Source organism: Oncorhynchus masou, unplaced genomic scaffold (genome assembly GCF_036934945.1).
Source record: "Oncorhynchus masou masou isolate Uvic2021 unplaced genomic scaffold, UVic_Omas_1.1 unplaced_scaffold_1453, whole genome shotgun sequence".
NCBI lineage: Eukaryota > Metazoa > Chordata > Actinopteri > Salmoniformes > Salmonidae > Oncorhynchus > Oncorhynchus masou.
In genome coordinates this window covers 74,488-94,770 of record NW_027004509.1, presented here as the reverse complement: position 1 = coordinate 94,770, position 20,283 = coordinate 74,488, and the positions used below count along the sequence as shown (strand labels likewise).

Below are 20,283 nucleotides of genomic sequence, written 5' to 3'. Positions count from 1 at the left end.
TTGGGTTAAATGATTTTATTAGTATAATGTATATTGCGATAAATCTTTCGTACCGATACACAGAGTTTTAAATATCTATATTCTAATAGATTTTGGTACAAAATGTTCACACCGTGTGTTTTCCTTGATATCAAACTAGGAGAGAAAACAAGGTGAAAATTTGCTCCGGTTTAGTTCTATCTTTGGTTTCACCCATAGGGAGAATATCAATTAGATATTCCTCACGTCTTCTCGCCTGGCCTCCTCAAAACCAATTGGAGAAGGTCAGAGGGGCGGGACATCCGGCTTTCTCATCCAATGGGTTTTGAGAAGGAGAGAGGACGCGAGCACTATGCAATTGAGATTCTCCCATTGTCATCTAATAAACAAACTAACGACTATTAAATCTGTAGCTCTGAAGATCCACTTTATTGTGCGATAGACAATTAAAGGCAATGTTCCCGCGGTCGCAGAGACTGCATTCATGGTAAACGGAAATTAAGTTGACCTTTTGATGCTGATCTTCTGCGATATGGATTGAATCCAACTCACAGTCTTTGGTCTAAACAATGATTCCAACATCAAGCACAATACTACAATACTACAATTCCATGAAAAATGCAAATCCCATTTTAAATAGTTTGTATCAGTATAATACTCTTTTGGACTACATTACAGTATTGTACACTATTTCTAACAGTCAAAAGCAATGGAATGTCTCTCCCTTCCTTCATGTAAATACTATATCTATATCTGTGCAAATCTCAAACTCACTGTGGTCCCTGGTCTAGAAGTTCTGGGTGTAGGAAGGCAGTCAGAGCAAAGCACCTGTAAATTCACCTCTTTCTACAGTAACAGTCCCTGATTGTCATTGCAATATGATATAGAATATAGATGTTATATTCATAACTACAGTATGTTAATAGTGCTCATATGAAATGGTATGGTGGCTTGTGGTTGATTTGTGTTCTAGTTGGGCCCTGTTTATACCTGGTGCTAACTCTGATCTCGGGCTCTATTCAATCCGTAGCACTGAAGACCTGCACTTCAGCGTAATTGAAATATAAAAGCAATGTTCCTGTGTTCGCGGAGATTGCATTCACGGTAAATTCATATGTAGGCTCAACCGGAAATGACCTTTCATTTTCAATCACCCTATAACCCTAAACTTCAGCGATACGGATTGAATCGAGGCCGTTGTCCACATTCTGATAGCGGCCACATTTTTGCCGTTGCATCTACACATTGTATTAAAATGTGTCTCTTATCTGTCCACTGTTTCCACATTGTGACCAAGATTTACTGGTTCCTCCCTGTATGCAAATTATTCGACAGATATTCATTCAAAATAATGTATTTTCTTTATTTAAAGACACGTATTGATGCCATAAGACGATGGCGCCACCTGTCAATGATTGTAGAGGGATAATGATGATTTAAATGGTTTCCCTGTCCACATCCATCTACACTTGGAAGATATCCAGACAACATGTGTGCCTGACTACCTCCGGTGGTGATCAGGAAGATCTGATCACAATCCAATCACAATAGATATTTTCATTGCGGACACCTGTCTATAAATGTGGCCACAATCAATATGTGGCCAAACCTTGAGAATCAATAGCTCCGTTTATAGCTGGTGCTAACATGAGTCCTTTGTCCTGATCTTGTCCACATTCTGATTGTGCCCACATTTTTAAAGAAGTGTAATTGTGATCAGATCTTAATGACTACCTCTGTAGGTAGGGACCTATTGTATCTGGAAATCAATTAAGTATAAACAGTGTAAACTGACCTGAAATCAGTGTCTAGGGGTAACTCCTCAGTATCCTCCTCCTTCCTCCTCCTGTTAACTACAGTGAGATGTCCCTCAGGCAGACCCTTCTGCCTCATCCTCCTTCCTCCTCCGGATGACTAGAGTGATGTGCCCCTCAGGCAGAGCCTTGACGATGTTCCAGGCCTCGAAGCGGCTCAGCTCCTGTAGGGAGGTGCTCTGGACCTGCAGCAGCTCATCACCAGACTGCAACCCGCTCTGCTCCGCAGCACCACCTATTGGTGAGCAGGAGAACACACTGTCACACATTGGTCTGTCGTGACGTTTCCCTAGGTGCAGATCTGGGATCAGCTTTCGCCTCCCCAACTTATAAAAGTGCAAGCTTATAAAACTGTGCTTCTCTGCATTGTTTGCATGGTTTCCTACTTTCTGTGACATCACAACTCCTTTAACAATAAATGACATTGTTAAAAGTGTTAAGAAAAGGTCCTGTGTGGCTCAGCTGGTAGAGTATGGCACTTGTAATGCCAAGATTGTTGGTTTGATTTCTGCTGGGGTCACCCTTACTAGAAATGTATGCACACACTACTGTGTGACTTGTGACTAGTCACTTGGATAACAGTGTGTGCTAAATGGCACCTAAAGTTCACCCAAATTACGAAATGATATATTGATTTCCTTACCGTGTTAGAGTTTAGGGACATAGTAAGGCAGCAATCCGTGCTTTTTCTCCATGGATAGTACTGTACCTTTAAATATCCTGTTGATGACCAGAGGCCTGTCTCCATGGATAGTACTGTACCTTTAAATATCCTGTTGATGACCAGAGGCCTGTCTCCATGGATAGTACTGTACCTTTAAATATCCTGTTGATGACCAGAGGCCTGTCTCCATGGATATTACTGTACCTTTAAATATCCTGTTGATGACCAGAGGCCTGTCTCCATGGATATTACTGTACCTTTAAATATCCTGTTCCATGAAATATCCTGTTGATGACCAGGCCTGTCTCCATGGATAGTACTGTACCTTTAAATATCCTGTTGATGACCAGAGGCCTGTCTCCATGGATAGTACTGTACCTTTAAATATCCTTTAAATATCCTGTTGATGACCAGAGGCCTGTCTCCATGGATAGTACTGTACCTTTAAATATCCTGTTGATGACCAGAGGCCTGTCTCCATGGATAGTACTGTACCTTTAAATATCCTGTTGATGACCAGAGGCCTGTCTCCATGGATAGTACTGTACCTTTAAATATCCTGTTGATGACCAGAGGCCTGTCTCCATGGATAGTACTGTACCTTTAAATATCCTGTTGATGACCAGAGGCCTGTCTCCATGGATAGTACTGTACCTTTAAATATCCTGTTGATGACCAGAGGCCTGTCTCCATGGATAGTACTGGCCCTTTAAATATCCTGTTGATCCTCCATGGATAGTACTGTACCTTTAAAGATCCGGTTGATGACCAGAGGCCTGTCTCCATGGATAGAGCCTTTCCCTCCATCCAAACTGAAGCCCACGCCCCCTCCTCCTGTCTCCAGCTCCACAGTCAGCATGGCCCCCCCATCCTCCACTACAGACAGACAGACCGAGAGAGAGAGAGAGAGAGAGAGAGAAGAGACAGAGAGACAGATCGAGAGAGAGAGATGAACAACCAACGTATACATTCAGTATACACAGCCTGTACTGTATGTATACTCCACAAATGCAAGCATTTCGCTACACCTGCAACAACATCTGCTAAATAATGTGTATGCAACCAATAAAATTGGATTTGATTTGATTTACGCTCACAAGTTCACCCAGTAAGACAGCACACACAACACTGTGCAGGTGTGTGTGTGTGTGTGTGTGTGTGTGTGTGTGTGTGTGTGTGTGTGTGTGTGTGTGTGTGTGTGTGTGTGTGTGTGTGTGTGTGCTGTCTTACTAGGTGAACTTGTCTGACCACCTTCTACTCACCTGCGGGGTTGAGGTCTGTACTGCTACTGCTGACAGAGGAATCATCAGTCTTGTTCCCTCCTCCTCCCTCTCTCCCCTTGCTCACCACCACCACGGCCAGTCTCATGGTGCGGGCCTGGCGCAGCGTGGCGGTGGCGTCCGCGTGTGTCGCACCCCTTAGTGTCTGGCCGTTGATGGACAGCACCTCGTCACCCTTCTCCACGGTCCCCTCTTGAGCCGCCAGGCCGTGGGGAAAACACGATGCACCTGGGGGGAGGGAGAAAAGTCAGAACATTTACAACTGACATTCCCATTCTAAGCAATTCGCCTTGATTGGTGGAGCAGCTGGCAGACATTTTGTAGAGTTGCAACTATCTGGCCATGCTAGAAAGGACAGTACCAGGGCTTTATAGCCATGGGATCCTATCTTTAATATTTAAGTCCAAAATCACGCTCCTAACTAACACAGACACTGTATTTTGTACAATACAACAATGTTACAGTGAACAACAGAACTGTGTCTTCTGCAGAATTCTCAACTCCCTCAGATAGCACACATCACACAGAAATACAATCTTGAACATAAATTCTGAGGATCATCACTTTTCATCTGCTCTAGCATGACCTTTCAGTATACTCACTGTGGTAGCCTTGCTCTCCAGGTCTATCCCACCTGCAATGCTGAAACCCAGACCTGCTCCTTCCTCCTTGTGCAGAATCACCACTTGGATGTGCTCAAATTGCTAGAAAGAGGGAAGGAAAGATGTCATCTCTTTCATTCTAACATTCAAAATAATATTTTCATGTTTTTCGTTCACTTTACAATGTTACTGCTGGTTCTTGTTCTTATCTATTAAGTAGGTTTGCTGATCTAGGATCAGGTCACCCGTCCATGTAATCTTACTCAATGTGATCTAAAAGCCAAATTTGATCCTAGATCAGTAGCCCTGTTACTCTGAGACGATTAATACTTTTATGATGTGAGTCAGACGATTCATGGCCATTCACAGAGATATCTCAGTTTGATTATTAAACCCCAGCTGTTGTTGACAGTGTCCAGGTTATTGTATGCCTGTGAGAGAGGGGACCAAGTGTCACACACACACACACACACACACACACACACACACACACACACACACACACACACACACACACACACACACACACACACACACACACACACACACACACACACAACAGACACAAACACACACAAGCACACACACCAGACACACACAGGCACACACACATTGTAGTAAGAGTGCGGTAATGACATATCAAGAAAGGAAATGCATACAGATGTTCTCCTGAGCACAGAGCCAAGTGGTCCTTAGAGAGAGGTGTGTGTGTGTGTGTGTGTGTGTGTGTGTGTGTGTGTGTGTGTGTGTGTGTGTGTGTGTGTGTGTGTGTGTGTGTGTGTGTGTGTGTGTGTGTGTGTGTGTGTGTGTGTGTGTGTGTGTGTGTGTGTGTGTGTGTGTGTGTGTGTGTGTGTGTGCATATACAAAAGCTTTGATTGCCTCAGAATGGAAATGGTAAACAGAAACACAATACACACTGTGATACTCTGTCCTCCCTGAAAGCCTCTTAATACACACACACAAACACACACAGACTCACACACACACACACACAGACAGACTCACACACACACACACACACACACGCACATGCACATGCACATGCACACACACACACACACACACCTGCAGCTGAGCACTCTAACGGAATCCTTAATGGTCCCTCCAGTCCTGTAGTGGAGCTCATTCCTACAGGCTTGTTGTTTTGCAGAAGCCAGTGGTGAGTATTGCATGAGATCAGCTCTTACCAGGCTTCCCACACAGCACCCTATTATACAGAGCCTTATGGGCCCTGGTCAAAAGTAGTGCACTTTAGAGGGAATAGCATGTCATTTGGGATGCCTTGGACTAGATTAGGGGGTATAGATTACCTCAACCACATATAGAGTAGACCAGAGCTGAGAGATTCTCAACAGTAAGAGTTGACAGTGGTGCTGAGAGTTGACAGTCTGTCATGACTGGATGTTCTGGGTGTTACTGTGGTGCTGATGTGGTGTTACTGTGGTGTTGATGTGGTGTTGATGTGGTGTTGATGTGGTGTTACTGTGGTGCTGATGTGGTGTTGATGTGGTGTTACTGTGGTGCTGATGTGGTGTTGATGTGGTGTTACTGTGGTGCTGATGTGGTGTTACTGTGGTGTTGATGTGGTGTTACTGTGGTGCTGATGTGGTTATACTGTGGTGCTGATGTGGTGTTGATGTGGTGTTACTGTGGTGCTGATGTGGTGTTGATGTGGTGTTGATGTGATGTTACTGTGGTGTTGATGTGGTGTTACTGTGGTGTTGATGTGGTGTTACTGTGGTGTTGATGTGGTGTTGATGTGGTGTTACTGTGGTGTTGATGTGGTGTTACTGTGGTGTTGATGTGGTGTTATGTGGTGTTGATGTGGTGCTGATGTGGTGTTACTGTGGTGTTGATGTGGTGTTACTGTGGTGCTGATGTGGTGATACTGTGGTGTTACTGTGGTGTTGATATGTGGTGCTGATGTGGCGCTGATGTGGCACTGATGTGGTGTTGATGTGGTGTTCAAGTGGTGTTACTGTGGTGTTGATGTGGCACTGATGTGGTGTTCAAGTGGTGTTACTGTGGTGCTGATGTGGTGTTACTGTGGTGTTGATGTGGTGTTGATATGGTGTTGATGTGGGGAACATCATTATTTGACATCCTAATACAGTCAGCAAGGCCCTTCTTGTGAGGAAGAGGTGGACGGTCCTCCAAATAAATTAAAAACAATGAAACAGACAGGCCGGACACACGGACAGAAAGACTGACAAAGTTTCACCTTCAGTGTTTCCTCATCCAGAGCTTTCACTTCCTGGATCATGGTCTGTATTTCCTGTGGCGGGATGGCTGAGATAACAGAATGGGCACATGCTGATGAAGATGGGCGTGCGACCAGGTCCCCTCCCTCCTCCCCCCGCTCAATGGTACACTGCCTCAGATCAGATAGGCTGAGAGGAATAAGGAAGCAAACAGAGTTCAACTCACTCACTGACACTGGTCACATACAGAACACACACACAGACACACCTTCTGTATTACAGGTTCATCGTAGCTACTCTCATAATCATGCATTTCACTGTATGAAAACTAAATAGAGAGTTGTGTTTTAGTCTGGTCAATCTGTTACAGACTAAACTTTGAGAGGATTTCAGTCAGATTAACACTTTAGACATAATGACACATCTCAGAACAGGACTAACACGTGTGACTTCCTGTTTGTTCACTTCCTGTGTTCATACTTCCTCTTACTAAAGATGATACTGCCATGATTGCATTAAGCCCTGTGAAGCAGGGACAAAATACAGAAAAGATTTGATCTAAAATATGCCTGTTCCTTCTGATAATATATAATGCCATCTCTACTTTACATAATCTGACTTCCAGGGAGCAGTGCTATGTTTTTCATAGCAAGCACTACTACAGTGTAGGTCCATAGACATACTAGACTTCTATCAGCTCTTGTGAAATCAGTGTATATTTATATATGTTCATCCAATCACCTGAGAGGTAGTATGTGTATGCCTGTCTGGTATCAGTCATTGAAACAGTGTATATTTATATATTTTCATCCAATCACCTGAGAGGTAGTATGTGTATGCCTGTCTGGTATCAGTCATTGAAACAGTGTATATTTATATATTTTCATCCAATCACCTGAGAGGTAGTATGTGTATGCCTGTCTGGTATCAGTCATTGAAACAGTGTATATGCTGTATATACCAGGGTTGGGGGCAATTTCATTTCAATTACATCAATTTAGGAAGTAAACTGAAATTCCAATTTGAAATTATTCTCATAAAGAAGCATTGAAATTATTCTCATAAAGAAGCATTGAAATTATTCTCATAAAGAAGCATTGAAATTATTCTCATAAAGAAGCATTGAAATTATTCTCAAAAAGAAGCATTGAAATTATTCTCATAAAGAAGCATTGGGAAAAGCTGGAATAGGAACTTCCTTTTACTTCCTGAATTGATTGAATTGTAATGGAATTGACCCCAACCCTGGTCTATGCTGTATGTTGATGTTTTGAGAGAGTTTTTACCTGACAGAGAAGCTATTCTCATTGCTGTCGGGGCCAGGGGAGAGGGGAGTGTTCTGGGCCGGGGCGGGCTCCTCCAGGCTGCAGACTAGAGGGGATGCAGGGGCTGGGTCTGACCCAGGGTTACCTGGCCTAGTAGGACAGAGGGAGGGGAGCAGGGAGTGCATGGAACGCATCAGGGCATGGGAAACCTGGAATAAAGTAGAGCAGAGCAGAGCAGTTAATAGTAGAGCACAGCAGGGCAGAGCAGAGTAGAGCAGAGCAGATAAGAGTAGAACAGAGAAGAGTAGTGCAGATAAGAGTAGAGCAAAGCAGAGTAGAGCAGAGCAGAGTAGAGCAGATAAGAGTACAGTAAACCAGAGTAGAGGAGAGCAGAGCAGATACGAGTAGAGCAGAGCAGAGCAGATAAAAGTAGAGCAGAGCAGATAAGAGTAGAGAGTAGAGCAGAGCAGATAAGAGTAGAGCAGAGCAGAGCAGATAAAGTAGATAGAGCAGAGCAGATAAGAGTAGAGCAGAAAAAGTAGAGCAGAGCAGAGTAGAGTAGAGCAGAGCCCATAAGAGTAGAACAGAGCAGAGCAGATAAGAGTAGAGTAGATAGAGCAGAGTAGAGTAGAGCAGATAGAGCAGAGCAGATACGTAGAGCAGAGCAGATAAGTAGTAGTAGAGTAGAGTAGAGTAGATAAGAGTAGAGCAGAGTATAGTAGAGTAGAGCAGAGTATAGTAGAGTAGAGTAGAGTAGAGTAGAGTAGAGTAGAGTAGAGTAGAGTATAACACATGTTATGGTTAGGGCTCTGCTGTTATTTTCTACCCTTCATCCCACCTCAAGAGGCCATTATAGCACCTTCTTACACCATGGGTGAAACAACTGTCATGTGTTCTTTCTATAATAGTCTAAAGTAATTATCCAATTAGTCCACAATAAGTTGCCAAATCCCAACCGGGCGAATTGACTTCAAATTGAATGTCTGCTGACAATCATTCCCATCAGCAGCCTACACTGTAGTAATTATTCATTATTATTATCTCAAGGACATTAATCAACATAATGAGCCACTTAAATCATTATCTGTTCACAACATTATATGATAATAATAGACCTTTTATCTAAGAAAATGGAGGGAAAAACAAATGAAAAAGAACAGAACAGCTGAGTTGACTATGTTACGGTGCTTAGTCTGGCATCCCACTGGGCACACACTGTTTTAATCAACATTGTTTCCACGTCATTCCCACCTTACAGATGTTGAATTGACGTTAAATTGACGTCTGTGCCAGTGAGATGGCGTCTGTAGTTCCAGTTGTTCATTTGCCAGTGGGATGGCGTCTGTATTGTGCCAGTGAGATGGCGTCTTACCACTGTGCCAAACATACATATTTTATAGTGAGATGGCGTAATGAACTGTGCCAGTGAATATTATAGTGAAATCATATTGTTGTGCCAGTGAAATGGCTATTGCCAAGTGTGCCAGTGAGATGGCGTCTGTGACGTCTGTGCCACTAAATGACGTTGTGAACGTCTGTGCCAGTGCATGGCGTCTGTTACAGAGTGCCAGTGAGATGGGTCATTCAACTGCCAGTGATGACACGTATGCCAGTGACATTTCTGTGACATTTCTTGCCAGTTAAATGGACGTGGACATGTGATGTGAATGTAAAGTGTGGACCAAAGATGGCGTCTGTGCCTGTGCCAGTTACTGAAGGAGAGTATCTTCCCCAGTGAGATGGCGTCTGTCCTGTGCTCCTGTCCTTGTGAGATGGCTGTTGTGACCCATCCGGGTGAGATGGAGTGAGATGGCGTCTGTGACGTCTGGTGGGGCTGTGCCAGTGGGATGGCTCTGTGACGCCAGTGGGATGGCGTCTGTCCTGTGCCAGTGGGATGGCTGGCCTGAGATGGCTCTGTGCCCCAGTGAGCCTGGGATGGCGTCTGTGAGATCTCCCTCCCCTGGCCTCTGGTGGTTGGATGTGGACCAGTGAGATGGCCTGTAGTTCATTTGTTCATTTAGCAGACAAGATACTTATATTTCTGTGCACCACAGTCAAAACATACATATTTTATAGTAAGAATATAATGAACTATAAGAGAATATTATATAAATCATATTGTTTCCTCGGGCAAACTATTGCCAAGTGTCGGGTGGATCCACACACTAAATGACAGTTACAAACGGGGACCTGTTACAGAGTAATTACATGGGTCATTCAACTGGTATGACACTTATGTGACATTTCCATTTCTTCAGTTCTGGAGCTTTTCCGAGGTAGGACGTGTGATGTAATGTAAAGTGTGGACCAAAGACACCTGGTTAGGAAGGAGAGTATCTTCCCAGGCTCTGTCCCTCCAGTCCTTGTAGAGCTGGAAGGATGGAGAGGTCAGGCTTCCGCAGGCTGGCCTGCTTGCCCTGAGCCTGGGCATCGCTCTGGTCCATGGACCAAAGCTCTCAGCTGCTGGACCTCCTGGGCACCGGGCCCGAGGGGAGATCTTCCCCAGGCTCTGTCCCTCCAGGGGCTGGCCCACGCGTCTCCTGCTTGCCCTGAGCCTGGGCATCGCTCTGGTCTCCCTCCCCCTCCTCTGGTGGTTGGAGGGACCAAAGCTCTCTCCCTTGGAGCTGCTGGACCTCCTGGGCACCGGGCCCGATGGGGAGATGGAGGCCTCCCCATCCACGGGCTCTGTTTCTGGTTCGGCCTCGGGAGAGGTGCCTCTAGGGTGGATGGGGAGGTGGTGGTGTCCTCGGTGGATGGCGAGTCAGAGATCTCTGCATTGGGGTCTGTTGTCTCTTCCACTGGGGTCTGGAGCTCCGAGGTAGGGTGGGGGGTCGGATGAAGAGAAAAGCAGGTAGGAGGAGAAGGGTGGGAGGCAGGAGAGGGCGGAAGGATGGAGTGAGGAGAGGCTCCAGGGGGAAAAGAGGACATCCTCCTGTCCTGGTCCTCGTCAGGGATTGGAGAGGTCACTTTGGCTCCTTTGCCCATGTCATGTTGGATTGTGCCATTCTCCTCTAAGAGAGGGGGGTCACTCCTGACGGGTGCCTTGTCCTTCAGAGGGAGGGAAGTGGAGGGGGCTAAGGGCCTCCTGTTGTTGCCCTCCATCTCGTGACCTTTACCCTCAGGACTAGAGAAGGTCTCAAATGAATGGATCTTCTGCTTGATTGACAGCTGGGCTGTAGAGGAAGTGGGCCGCAGACGTACCCCGAAGGTGCTGTTGAAATACACATTTTTAAATGTTATTGTCCATCCACCTGGATAATTTAAATGAGACAGAAATTCTTGTTGGCTTATAACTCATGAACACACAATACTAGATGGACAGACTGGGAATCAAACCCAGGTTACCTATACCCTTCAACACCACCTCAACCGCCTGAAATAAAAGCCTACACTTTAGGTGCTAACACAAGTCTTCAGATCTCAGACTGAACCGCCTCCGCTACATCTGCATAAAACACAAGAGAAAGGAGAAATGTTGTGGAGAAACACTACGTACGTTCCACCGCCTCTGATGTCCAGGGGTTTGGCCAGCTCAGCCTGGGGCCTCCCATTCCTAATACTCCTGAGGCTCTGACGGTTCCACACAGGCTTGGGGGCAACTGGGGGGCCCTTCCTCACCCCTGGGGGGTCCTCAGTCCTTGGGCTGGGGGTGGAGATTAGGGAGGCAGGGGTGGAGGGGGTGGTGGGGTCTGGGGCGGTGTGGTGGGTGGAAGAACAGTTGAGTTCAGGAAGCTCGGGAAACTCACTCGGTTGGCTCATGGCGACTGGGGAGTGTGTGTCGTTGGGGTGTCTGTCGCTTTGGGATGGAGTGTGTGTGGCGTCGTGGTGTGAGCTGAGATGAGTCAGACTCTGGTTCTGATGGGGGTCTTCAGGACCTCCAAGATCAGGGGCGCTGTCGGAGATCCTAACCCATGGGTCGTGAAGCTTTTCTGGGGGGAGTTGCTCCACGCGGCCCTGCCTCCTCAGGCCCGGCCTCTTACTCTGGGAGCAGAGGTGGAAGGCAGATTCAGCACCTGAACACAGACAACACAGGAAACACAGTCTAAGAGGAGGAGAGATACAAGTACTTTATAAGGAGCTAGACTCACACTGCCATCATTAAAATAATGCATTCATACCTGCACAACTTTCTGCTTTACTAATAATGTTATATAGTAAGTTGTGGTGCAATTACACGTCACAATGTAACAAATGATCCTAAAGATGGCGTTCACAACTAAATAACATGTTGTCTTTCAGAAAACAAACTGCAAATTAACTGCAAATGGCCCCTATAGGTGTCTCAAATAACTGTATATTTGACTTTTGGCTCTGTATTTACAAATGGTGTAGTCATACATTTTTGGAAATTGAATGAGAACGACAAAAAAAAGTATTGAGGTTCCCATACGATACCTGAATGTAGTCTGTCTTCTGTGCAGGATGAGTATCGAGGGCAGTCGGTGATGGCAGCAGAGCGAGCCTCTGAGTGGGTGAGAGTCTCTCCACTTCCCCCTGAGTGTTCTTGCTCTCTTTCTCTCTCTCTTTCTCTCTCACTCTCTACTTCCTGGAACACAGATAAACAGGAAGTAAAAACGTTGAGCGCACCACTCAGCCTCTGACCGCAGAAAGGTGTAGTAATTCACCCTGCATTTACTACCGTCCGTTACCCTCCACCACTTCACATGGACATGCATCCATCCACCACACTCACAACGACCAGATGCAGAACATCATTGAATCACACACAGTGCCAAGGCAAGGCCATTCTATGATATGCAATAGCTTCATGCCTGATGTTGGTATAACACAAGCATCTTCCAGAATTACAGGTGAGTCACTTACAAACACACAAGCAAATCGTTCCAGAACGGAGAGAAGCCATCCTTACTATAAAAGCTTGCATTGTGAGAGGTTTAAGGTTGGATGGACAGGATACATAGGGAAGAGGTGTCATATTTGTCCATTCATGCCCATTCAAAGGCATGAATGTATGACATTCTGGAAACAAAAATGTAAAGGTATGACTGGTATGTTCATGTTTTCTATTTGAAAAAGTACCATTCTCAGTCCAAAGTCATCTCCATGCAAAACATTCACCAACACACATTCAGGAGTATGAAACAGTGCCACGTACATTTCTACACAATAGGCTTATGATCTTTCCCAAAGCCTTGTACACACTGCTAACCAGCTGGAAGCATGTAGGTGTGGATGCAGAAACAACACATGGGACAATACACATTAGTTAGAGGCAAATTATATTAGTATACTGTATTTAGTCAATTCAGCATGTTTTAGCATATTGCTTACAGACAGAGAAAAAGAAAAACGGTGTCTATGTCTAATGTTATCCTTCTCTGCACTAATGTCTAATGTTATCCTTCTCTGCACTAATGTCTAATGTTATCCTTCTCTGCACTAATGTCTAATGTTATCCTTCTCTGCACTAATGTCTAATGTTATCCTTCTCTGCACTAATGTCTAATGTTATCCTTCTGTTATCTTCTCTGCACTAATGTCTAATGTTATCCTTCTCTGCACTAATGTCTAATGTTATCCTTCTCTGCACTAATGTCTAATGTTATCCTTCTCTGCACTAATGTCTAATGTTATCCTTCTAATGTCTAATGTTATTCACTAATGTCTAATGTTATCCTTCTCTGCACTAATGTCTAATGTTATCCTTCTCTGCACTAATTCTTCTCTGCACTAATGTCAATGTTATCCTAATGTCTAATGTTATCCTAATGTCTAATGTTATCCTTCTCTGCACTAATGTCTAATGTTATCCTTCTCTGCACTAATGTCTAATGTTATCCTTCTCTGCACTAATGTCTAATGTTATCCTTCTCTGCACTCATGTCTAATGTTATCCTTCTCTGCACTAATGTCTAATGTTATCCTTCTCTGCACTAATGTCTAATGTTATCCTTCTCTGCACTAATGTCTAATGTTATCCTTCTCTCTAATGTCTAATGTTATCACTAATGTCTAATGTTATCCTTCTCTGCACTAATGTCTAATGTTATCCTTCTCTGCACTAATGTCTAATGTTATCCTTCTCTGCACTAATGTCTAATGTTATCCTTCTCTGCACTAATGTCTAATGTTGTAATTGTGGAAATTCTTACACAGGGACATTCTAAGTCAATCTGAAGTGAATCACTCTTTATTGTCAACAGGTTGGACAGGTCCCAGTCAGACTTAGATACATATAGTAGCAATCTGAAGTGAATCACTCTTTATTGTCAACAGGTTGGACAGGTCCCAGTCAGACTTAGATACATATAGTAGCAATCTGAAGTGAATCACTCTTTATTGTCAGCAGGTTGGACAGGTCCCAGTCAGACTTAGATACATATAGTAGCAATCTGAAGTGAATCACTCTTTATTGTCAGCAGGTTGGACTGGTCCCAGTCAGACTTAGATACATATAGTAGCAATCTGAAGTGAATCACTCTTTATTGTCAACAGGTTAGACAGGTCCCAGTCAGACTTAGATACATATAGTAGCAATCTGAATTGAGCTCTAACAGGGCAGTCCCATTAGTTCCCTTATATACTGACAAGTTATATTTGCATGATTTAGCTTATTCATCATTCATAATTCATGTTTGTTTCATGCATGTGACAGACCAATACCTCACGAGGCTTCTTCTCTAAGCTGAGACCTTGAAACTGAGATATCATTTCTCTAAACAAGGTTCTGGGTGTACTGCTAAATTGCAGATATTGATAGTGAGGATTTGTTCAATCAGTAACTTGATTGAACACAGAAATTGGTTTATACAAAAGCAGAAACAGAGGACATAGAAATTGGTTTATAGAAAAGCACAAACATAAAAATGTCCATCACATTGTCCTGTTGTGTTAATTCGGCACCAAATGGAAGAAACAGGGAGGGACTACCTGGACTTATCCAATAAGAAAGGTTCATTTTCGTATGAAGACGTTTCCATTGCATGCCTTAATGAAGTCGACACAGCTCTGCAGATCAGCTTCACAGACAATTGTGGTTCCAGAGAATATGCAAGCGGAAGAACCTTTGCAAAACAGAGTGACGTGTCTCAACCACAGCTGATGCCTGATGCATGGAGACCACGCAACTCTGTTTTACAGAGAATTGGATCACGCCCCCTTCTCCCCTACAGTAGCTACCATTTATGGGCAATAGAAGTAAGCAGTCTAGCTCTTCCTCAGATGTACGGCAGTATGAATGACAGCCAGTCATATCATGCTGCTAAAGTCCTGTTGAGATGCATCGATATTTACATTATTTTGATCCATCGATTCAAATTCATTACTTAAAAAAAGTTCAAACCTGCTTGCAATATTCATCCATCCATCCACAGTAATACATGTTTAAGTCAATATGCCTGGTTAGATAAGTGTATACTTAAAGTAAATTCACACCCTGTCTAAAGTAAATTCAGCATCTTTAAGCATATTACTTGGGAGCAGAAAAATACAAAAACAGTGAGATTATGTCAGATGCTGTCCTTTTCTGCACTAGTGGGTTGTGTTCATTAGGCACCAAATGGGAGAAACCAGACTATCATTGTAAATAGGTGTAAATAATGTTGTCTCCCTACCTGACAGTTGGTATGTGTGGGACTCCATCCATCCTCTCTAACAGGGGAGCCTCTACTGGAAACATTGGAGTCTGGCAGGCCCCCAGGGGCCCCCTCCTCACTAGTGACGTCCTGGTGTCGGCAGTACCTCCTTGGAGGTGCCAGGGCTTTGGGCCTGTTCTAGGGTCAGATTAGGAAAATATGTGTTATATAAACATTTCTTATTGGACAAGTCCAGGTAGTCCCAGCCTGTTTCAGTGCATTATTCTTCCATTTGGTGCCTAAAGTGTGGCCTTCCAAAAGCTTGTATGGAAACGTCTGGAGTTAAGCTACCTTATTTCCCCTTGTGGCCAGGTCTAACGCGCGCTGGCTGGAGAGGTTGGCTGCTGGGGAGTTGTAGGGGACGTTATAGTCGTCATCAGGGACAGGGTAGACCAATGCAGACAGTCTGTTATCACACCAGGGCTCAGGCGTGGACCCCTAGAACCATGAGATCAAGACGGATAAGGACCTTAGAACCATGACCCCTAGAACTCCAACACCAATGAGACAAAGAGGTATTTGAACCTCTAGAACCATGACAGATTAGTCTGGGATGCTTGGTTGTGTTGAGTTACCATGGGGATGTCGAGGCTGTGGACCCTTTCCATCAGATTATGGTGCATGTTGTGGTTGTGGTTGGGTATAGTCAGGGTTTGACCATTAACCAGGTTGGTTCCTGGTCCGGGGCAGCGGTTGTGCTGATGGTTATGATGGTGGTTCTGGTTGTATGTGTTGTTGTCACTACAGGAGCGGGTCATGTTCTTCTGGGCTCGCCGGGCAGTCAGTTGGCTGAAGCTCCTCGCCACACAGCGCTCACACTTCCCTCTGGAGTGGGAGCAGGGGTCAGACCTACGCAGGCCTGGGGTTAAGAGGTCACAGAGAGAGACCAGATTTAAAAAAAAAAAAAAAAAAAAAAAAAAAAAAGGTAGGTAGGTAGGTAGGTAGGTAGGTAGGTAGGTAGGTAGGTAGGTAGGTAGGTGGGTAGGTGGGTGGGGGTGGGTGGGTGGGGGTGGGTGGGCGGGCGGGCGGGCGGGCGGGCGGGCGAGAAAGAGAAAGGACGTGAGAGACATTAATTTATCCTGATGAAACACAATGCAGTAATATAACAGAAGGTAATGTGGTGCATTATCGTCTGGCGAAGCTGAACTAGCTGAGAATTGATAAAGGTTGTTACTGTCTATACTCCACTGAGTTAATAAAGGTTGTTACTGTCTATACTCCACTGAGTTAATAAAGGTTGTTACTGTCTATACTCCACTGAGTTAATAAAGGTTGTTACTGTCTATACTCCACTGAGTTAATAAAGGTTGTTACTGTCTATACTCCACTGAGTTAATAAAGGTTGTTACTGTCTATACTCCACTGAGTTAATAAAGGTTGTTACTGTCTATACTCCACTGAGTTAATAAAGGTTGTTACTGTCTATACTCCACTGAGTTAATAAAGGTTGTTACTGTCTATACTCCACTGAGTTAATAAAGGTTGTTACTGTCTATACTCCACTGAGTTAATAAATAAAGGTTGTTACTGTCTATACTCCACTGAGTTAATAAAGGTTGTTACTGTCTATACTCCACTGAGTTAATAAAGGTTGTTACTGTCTATACTCCACTGAGTTAATAAAGGTTGTTACTGTCTATACTCCACTGAGTTAATAAAGGTTGTTACTGTCTATACTCCACTGAGTTAATAAAGGTTGTTACTGTCTATACTCCACTGAGTTAATAAAGGTTGTTACTGTCTATACTCCACTGAGTTAATAAAGGTTGTTACTGTCTATACTCCACTGAGTTGATAAAGGTTGTTACTGTCTATACTCCACTGAGTTGATAAAGGTTGTTACTGTCTATACTCCACTGAGTTAATAAAGGTTGTTACTGTCTATACTCCACTGAGTTAATAAAGGTTGTTACTGTCTATACTCCACTGAGTTAATAAAGGTTGTTACTGTCTATACTCCACTTTAATATAAAGGTTGTTACTGTCTATACTCCACTGAGTTAATAAAGGTTGTTACTGTCTATACTCCACTGAGTTAATAAAGGTTGTTACTGTCTATACTCCACTGAGTTAATAAAGGTTGTTACTGTCTATACTCCACTGAGTTAATAAAGGTTGTTACTGTCTATACTCCACTGAGTTAATAAAGGTTGTTACTGTCTATACTCCACTGAGTTAATAAAGGTTGTTACTGTCTATACTCCACTGAGTTAATAAAGGTTGTTACTGTCTATACTCCACTGAGTTAATAAAGGTTGTTACTGTCTATACTCCACTGAGTTAATAAAGGTTGTTACTGTCTATACTCCACTGAGTTAATAAAGGTTGTTACTGTCTATACTCCACTGAGTTAATAAAGGTTGTTACTGTCTATACTCCACTGAGTTAATAAAGGTTGTTACTGTCTATACTCCACTGAGTTGATAAAGGTTGTTACTGTCTATACTCCACTGAGTTAATAAAGGTTGTTACTGTCTATACTCCACTGAGTTAATAAAGGTTGTTACTGTCTATACTCCACTGAGTTAATAAAGGTTGTTACTGTCTATACTCCACTGAGTTAATAAAGGTTGTTACTGTCTATACTCCACTGAGTTAATAAAGGTTGTTACTGTCTATACTCCACTGAGTTAATAAAGGTTGTTACTGTCTATACTCCACTGAGTTAATAAAGGTTGTTACTGTCTATACTCCACTGAGTTAATAAAGGTTGTTACTGTCTATACTCCACTGAGTTAATAAAGGTTGTTACTGTCTATACTCCACTGAGTTAATAAAGGTTGTTACTGTCTATACTCCACTGAGTTAATAAAGGTTGTTACTGTCTATACTCCACTGAGTTAATAAAGGTTGTTACTGTCTATACTCCACTGAGTTAATAAAGGTTGTTACTGTCTATACTCCACTGAGTTGATAAAGGTTGTTACTGTCTATACTCCACTGAGTTAATAAAGGTTGTTACTGTCTATACTCCACTGAGTTAATAAAGGTTGTTACTGTCTATACTCCACTGAGTTAATAAAGGTTGTTACTGTCTATACTCCACTGAGTTAATAAAGGTTGTTACTGTCTATACTCCACTGAGTTAATAAAGGTTGTTACTGTCTATACTCCACTGAGTTAATAAAGGTTGTTACTGTCTATACTCCACTGAGTTGATAAAGGTTGTTACTGTCTATACTCCACTGAGTTAATAAAGGTTGTTACTGTCTATACTCCACTGAGTTAATAAAGGTTGTTACTGTCTATACTCCACTGAGTTAATAAAGGTTGTTACTGTCTATACTCCACTGAGTTAATAAAGGTTGTTACTGTCTATACTCCACTGAGTTAATAAAGGTTGTTACTGTCTATACTCCACTGAGTTAATAAAGGTTGTTACTGTCTATACTCCACTGAGTTAATAAAGGTTGTTACTGTCTATACTCCACTGAGTTAATAAAGGTTGTTACTGTCTATACTCCACTGAGTTAATAAAGGTTGTTACTGTCTATACTCCACTGAGTTGAGTTAATAAAGGTAAAGGTTGTTACTGTCTATACTCCACTGAGTTAATAAAGGTTGTTACTGTCTATACTCCACTGAGTTAATAAAGGTTGTTACTGTCTATACTCCACTGAGTTAATAAAGGTTGTTACTGTCTATACTCCACTGAGTTAATAAAGGTTGTTACTGTCTATACTCCACTGAGTTAATAAAGGTTGTTACTGTCTATACTCCACTGAGTTAATAAAGGTAGTTACTGTCTATACTCCACTGAGTTAATAAAGGTTGTTACTGTCTATACTCCACTGAGTTGATAAAGGTTGTTACTGTCTATACTCCACTGAGTTAATAAAGGTTGTTACTGTCTATACTCCACTGAGTTAATAAAGGTTGTTACTGTCTATACTCCACTGAGTTAATAAAGGTTGTTACTGTCTATACTCCACTGAGTTGGTTGTTACTGTCTATACTCCACTGAGTTAATAAAGGTTGTTACTGTCTATACTCCACTGAGTTAATAAAGGTTGTTACTGTCTATACTCCACTGAGTTAATAAAGGTTGTTACTGTCTATACTCCACTGAGTTGATAAAGGTTGTTACTGTCTATACTAAAGTCTATACTCCACTGAGTTAATAAAGGTTGTTACTGTCTATACTCCACTGAGTTGATAAAGGTTGTTACTGTCTATACTCCACTGAGTTAATAAAGGTTGTTACTGTCTATACTCCACTGAGTTAATAAAGGTTGTTACTGTCTATACTCCACTGAGTTGGTGAAGGTTGTTACTGTCTATACTCCACTGAGTTAATAAAGGTTGTTACTGTCTATACTCCACTGAGTTGATAAAGGTTGTTACTGTCTATACTCCACTGAGTTGATAAAGGTTGTTACTGTCTATACTCCACTGAGTCTATACTCCACTGAGTTAATAAAGGTTGTTACTGTCTATACTCCACTGAGTTAATAAAGGTTGTTACTGTCTATACTCCACTGAGTTAATAAAGGTTGTTACTGTCTATACTCCACTGAGTTAATAAAGGTTGTTACTGTCTATACTCCACTGAGTTAATAAAGGTTGTTACTGTCTATACTCCACTGAGTTAATAAAGGTTGTTACTGTCTATACTCCACTGAGTTAATAAAGGTTGTTACTGTCTATACTCCACTGAGTTAATAAAGGTTGTTACTGTCTATACTCCACTGAGTTAATAAAGGTTGTTACTGTCTATACTCCACTGAGTTGATTAAGGTTGTTACCGTCTATACTCCACTGAGTTGTTAATACTCCACTGGTTGTTACTGTCTATACTCCATACTCCACTGAGTTGGTAAAGGTTGTTACTGTCTATACTCCACTGAGTTGGTAAAGGTAGTTACTGTCTATACTCCACTGAG

The 20,283-nt window shown here is 42.9% G+C and overlaps 1 protein-coding gene across 1 annotated transcript in view; it reads right to left on the bottom strand.

Moving 5' to 3' along the window:
* Positions 1–20,283, bottom strand: part of LOC135530891 (pro-interleukin-16-like) — a 23,969-nt gene continuing 3,686 nt past the window's right edge. Inside the window, 15 exon segments of the mRNA XM_064959065.1 lie at positions 1–2,028; positions 3,205–3,333; positions 3,720–3,947; positions 3,950–3,965; positions 4,340–4,441; positions 6,561–6,729; positions 7,827–8,018; positions 9,515–9,772; positions 10,222–11,016; positions 11,302–11,818; positions 12,201–12,351; positions 15,380–15,538; positions 15,692–15,838; positions 15,976–16,259; positions 20,146–20,158. Coding sequence (XP_064815137.1) covers positions 1,850–2,028; positions 3,205–3,333; positions 3,720–3,947; positions 3,950–3,965; positions 4,340–4,441; positions 6,561–6,729; positions 7,827–8,018; positions 9,515–9,772; positions 10,222–11,016; positions 11,302–11,818; positions 12,201–12,351; positions 15,380–15,538; positions 15,692–15,838; positions 15,976–16,259; positions 20,146–20,158 — 3,339 coding nt within the window. The 3' untranslated portion in view covers positions 1–1,849.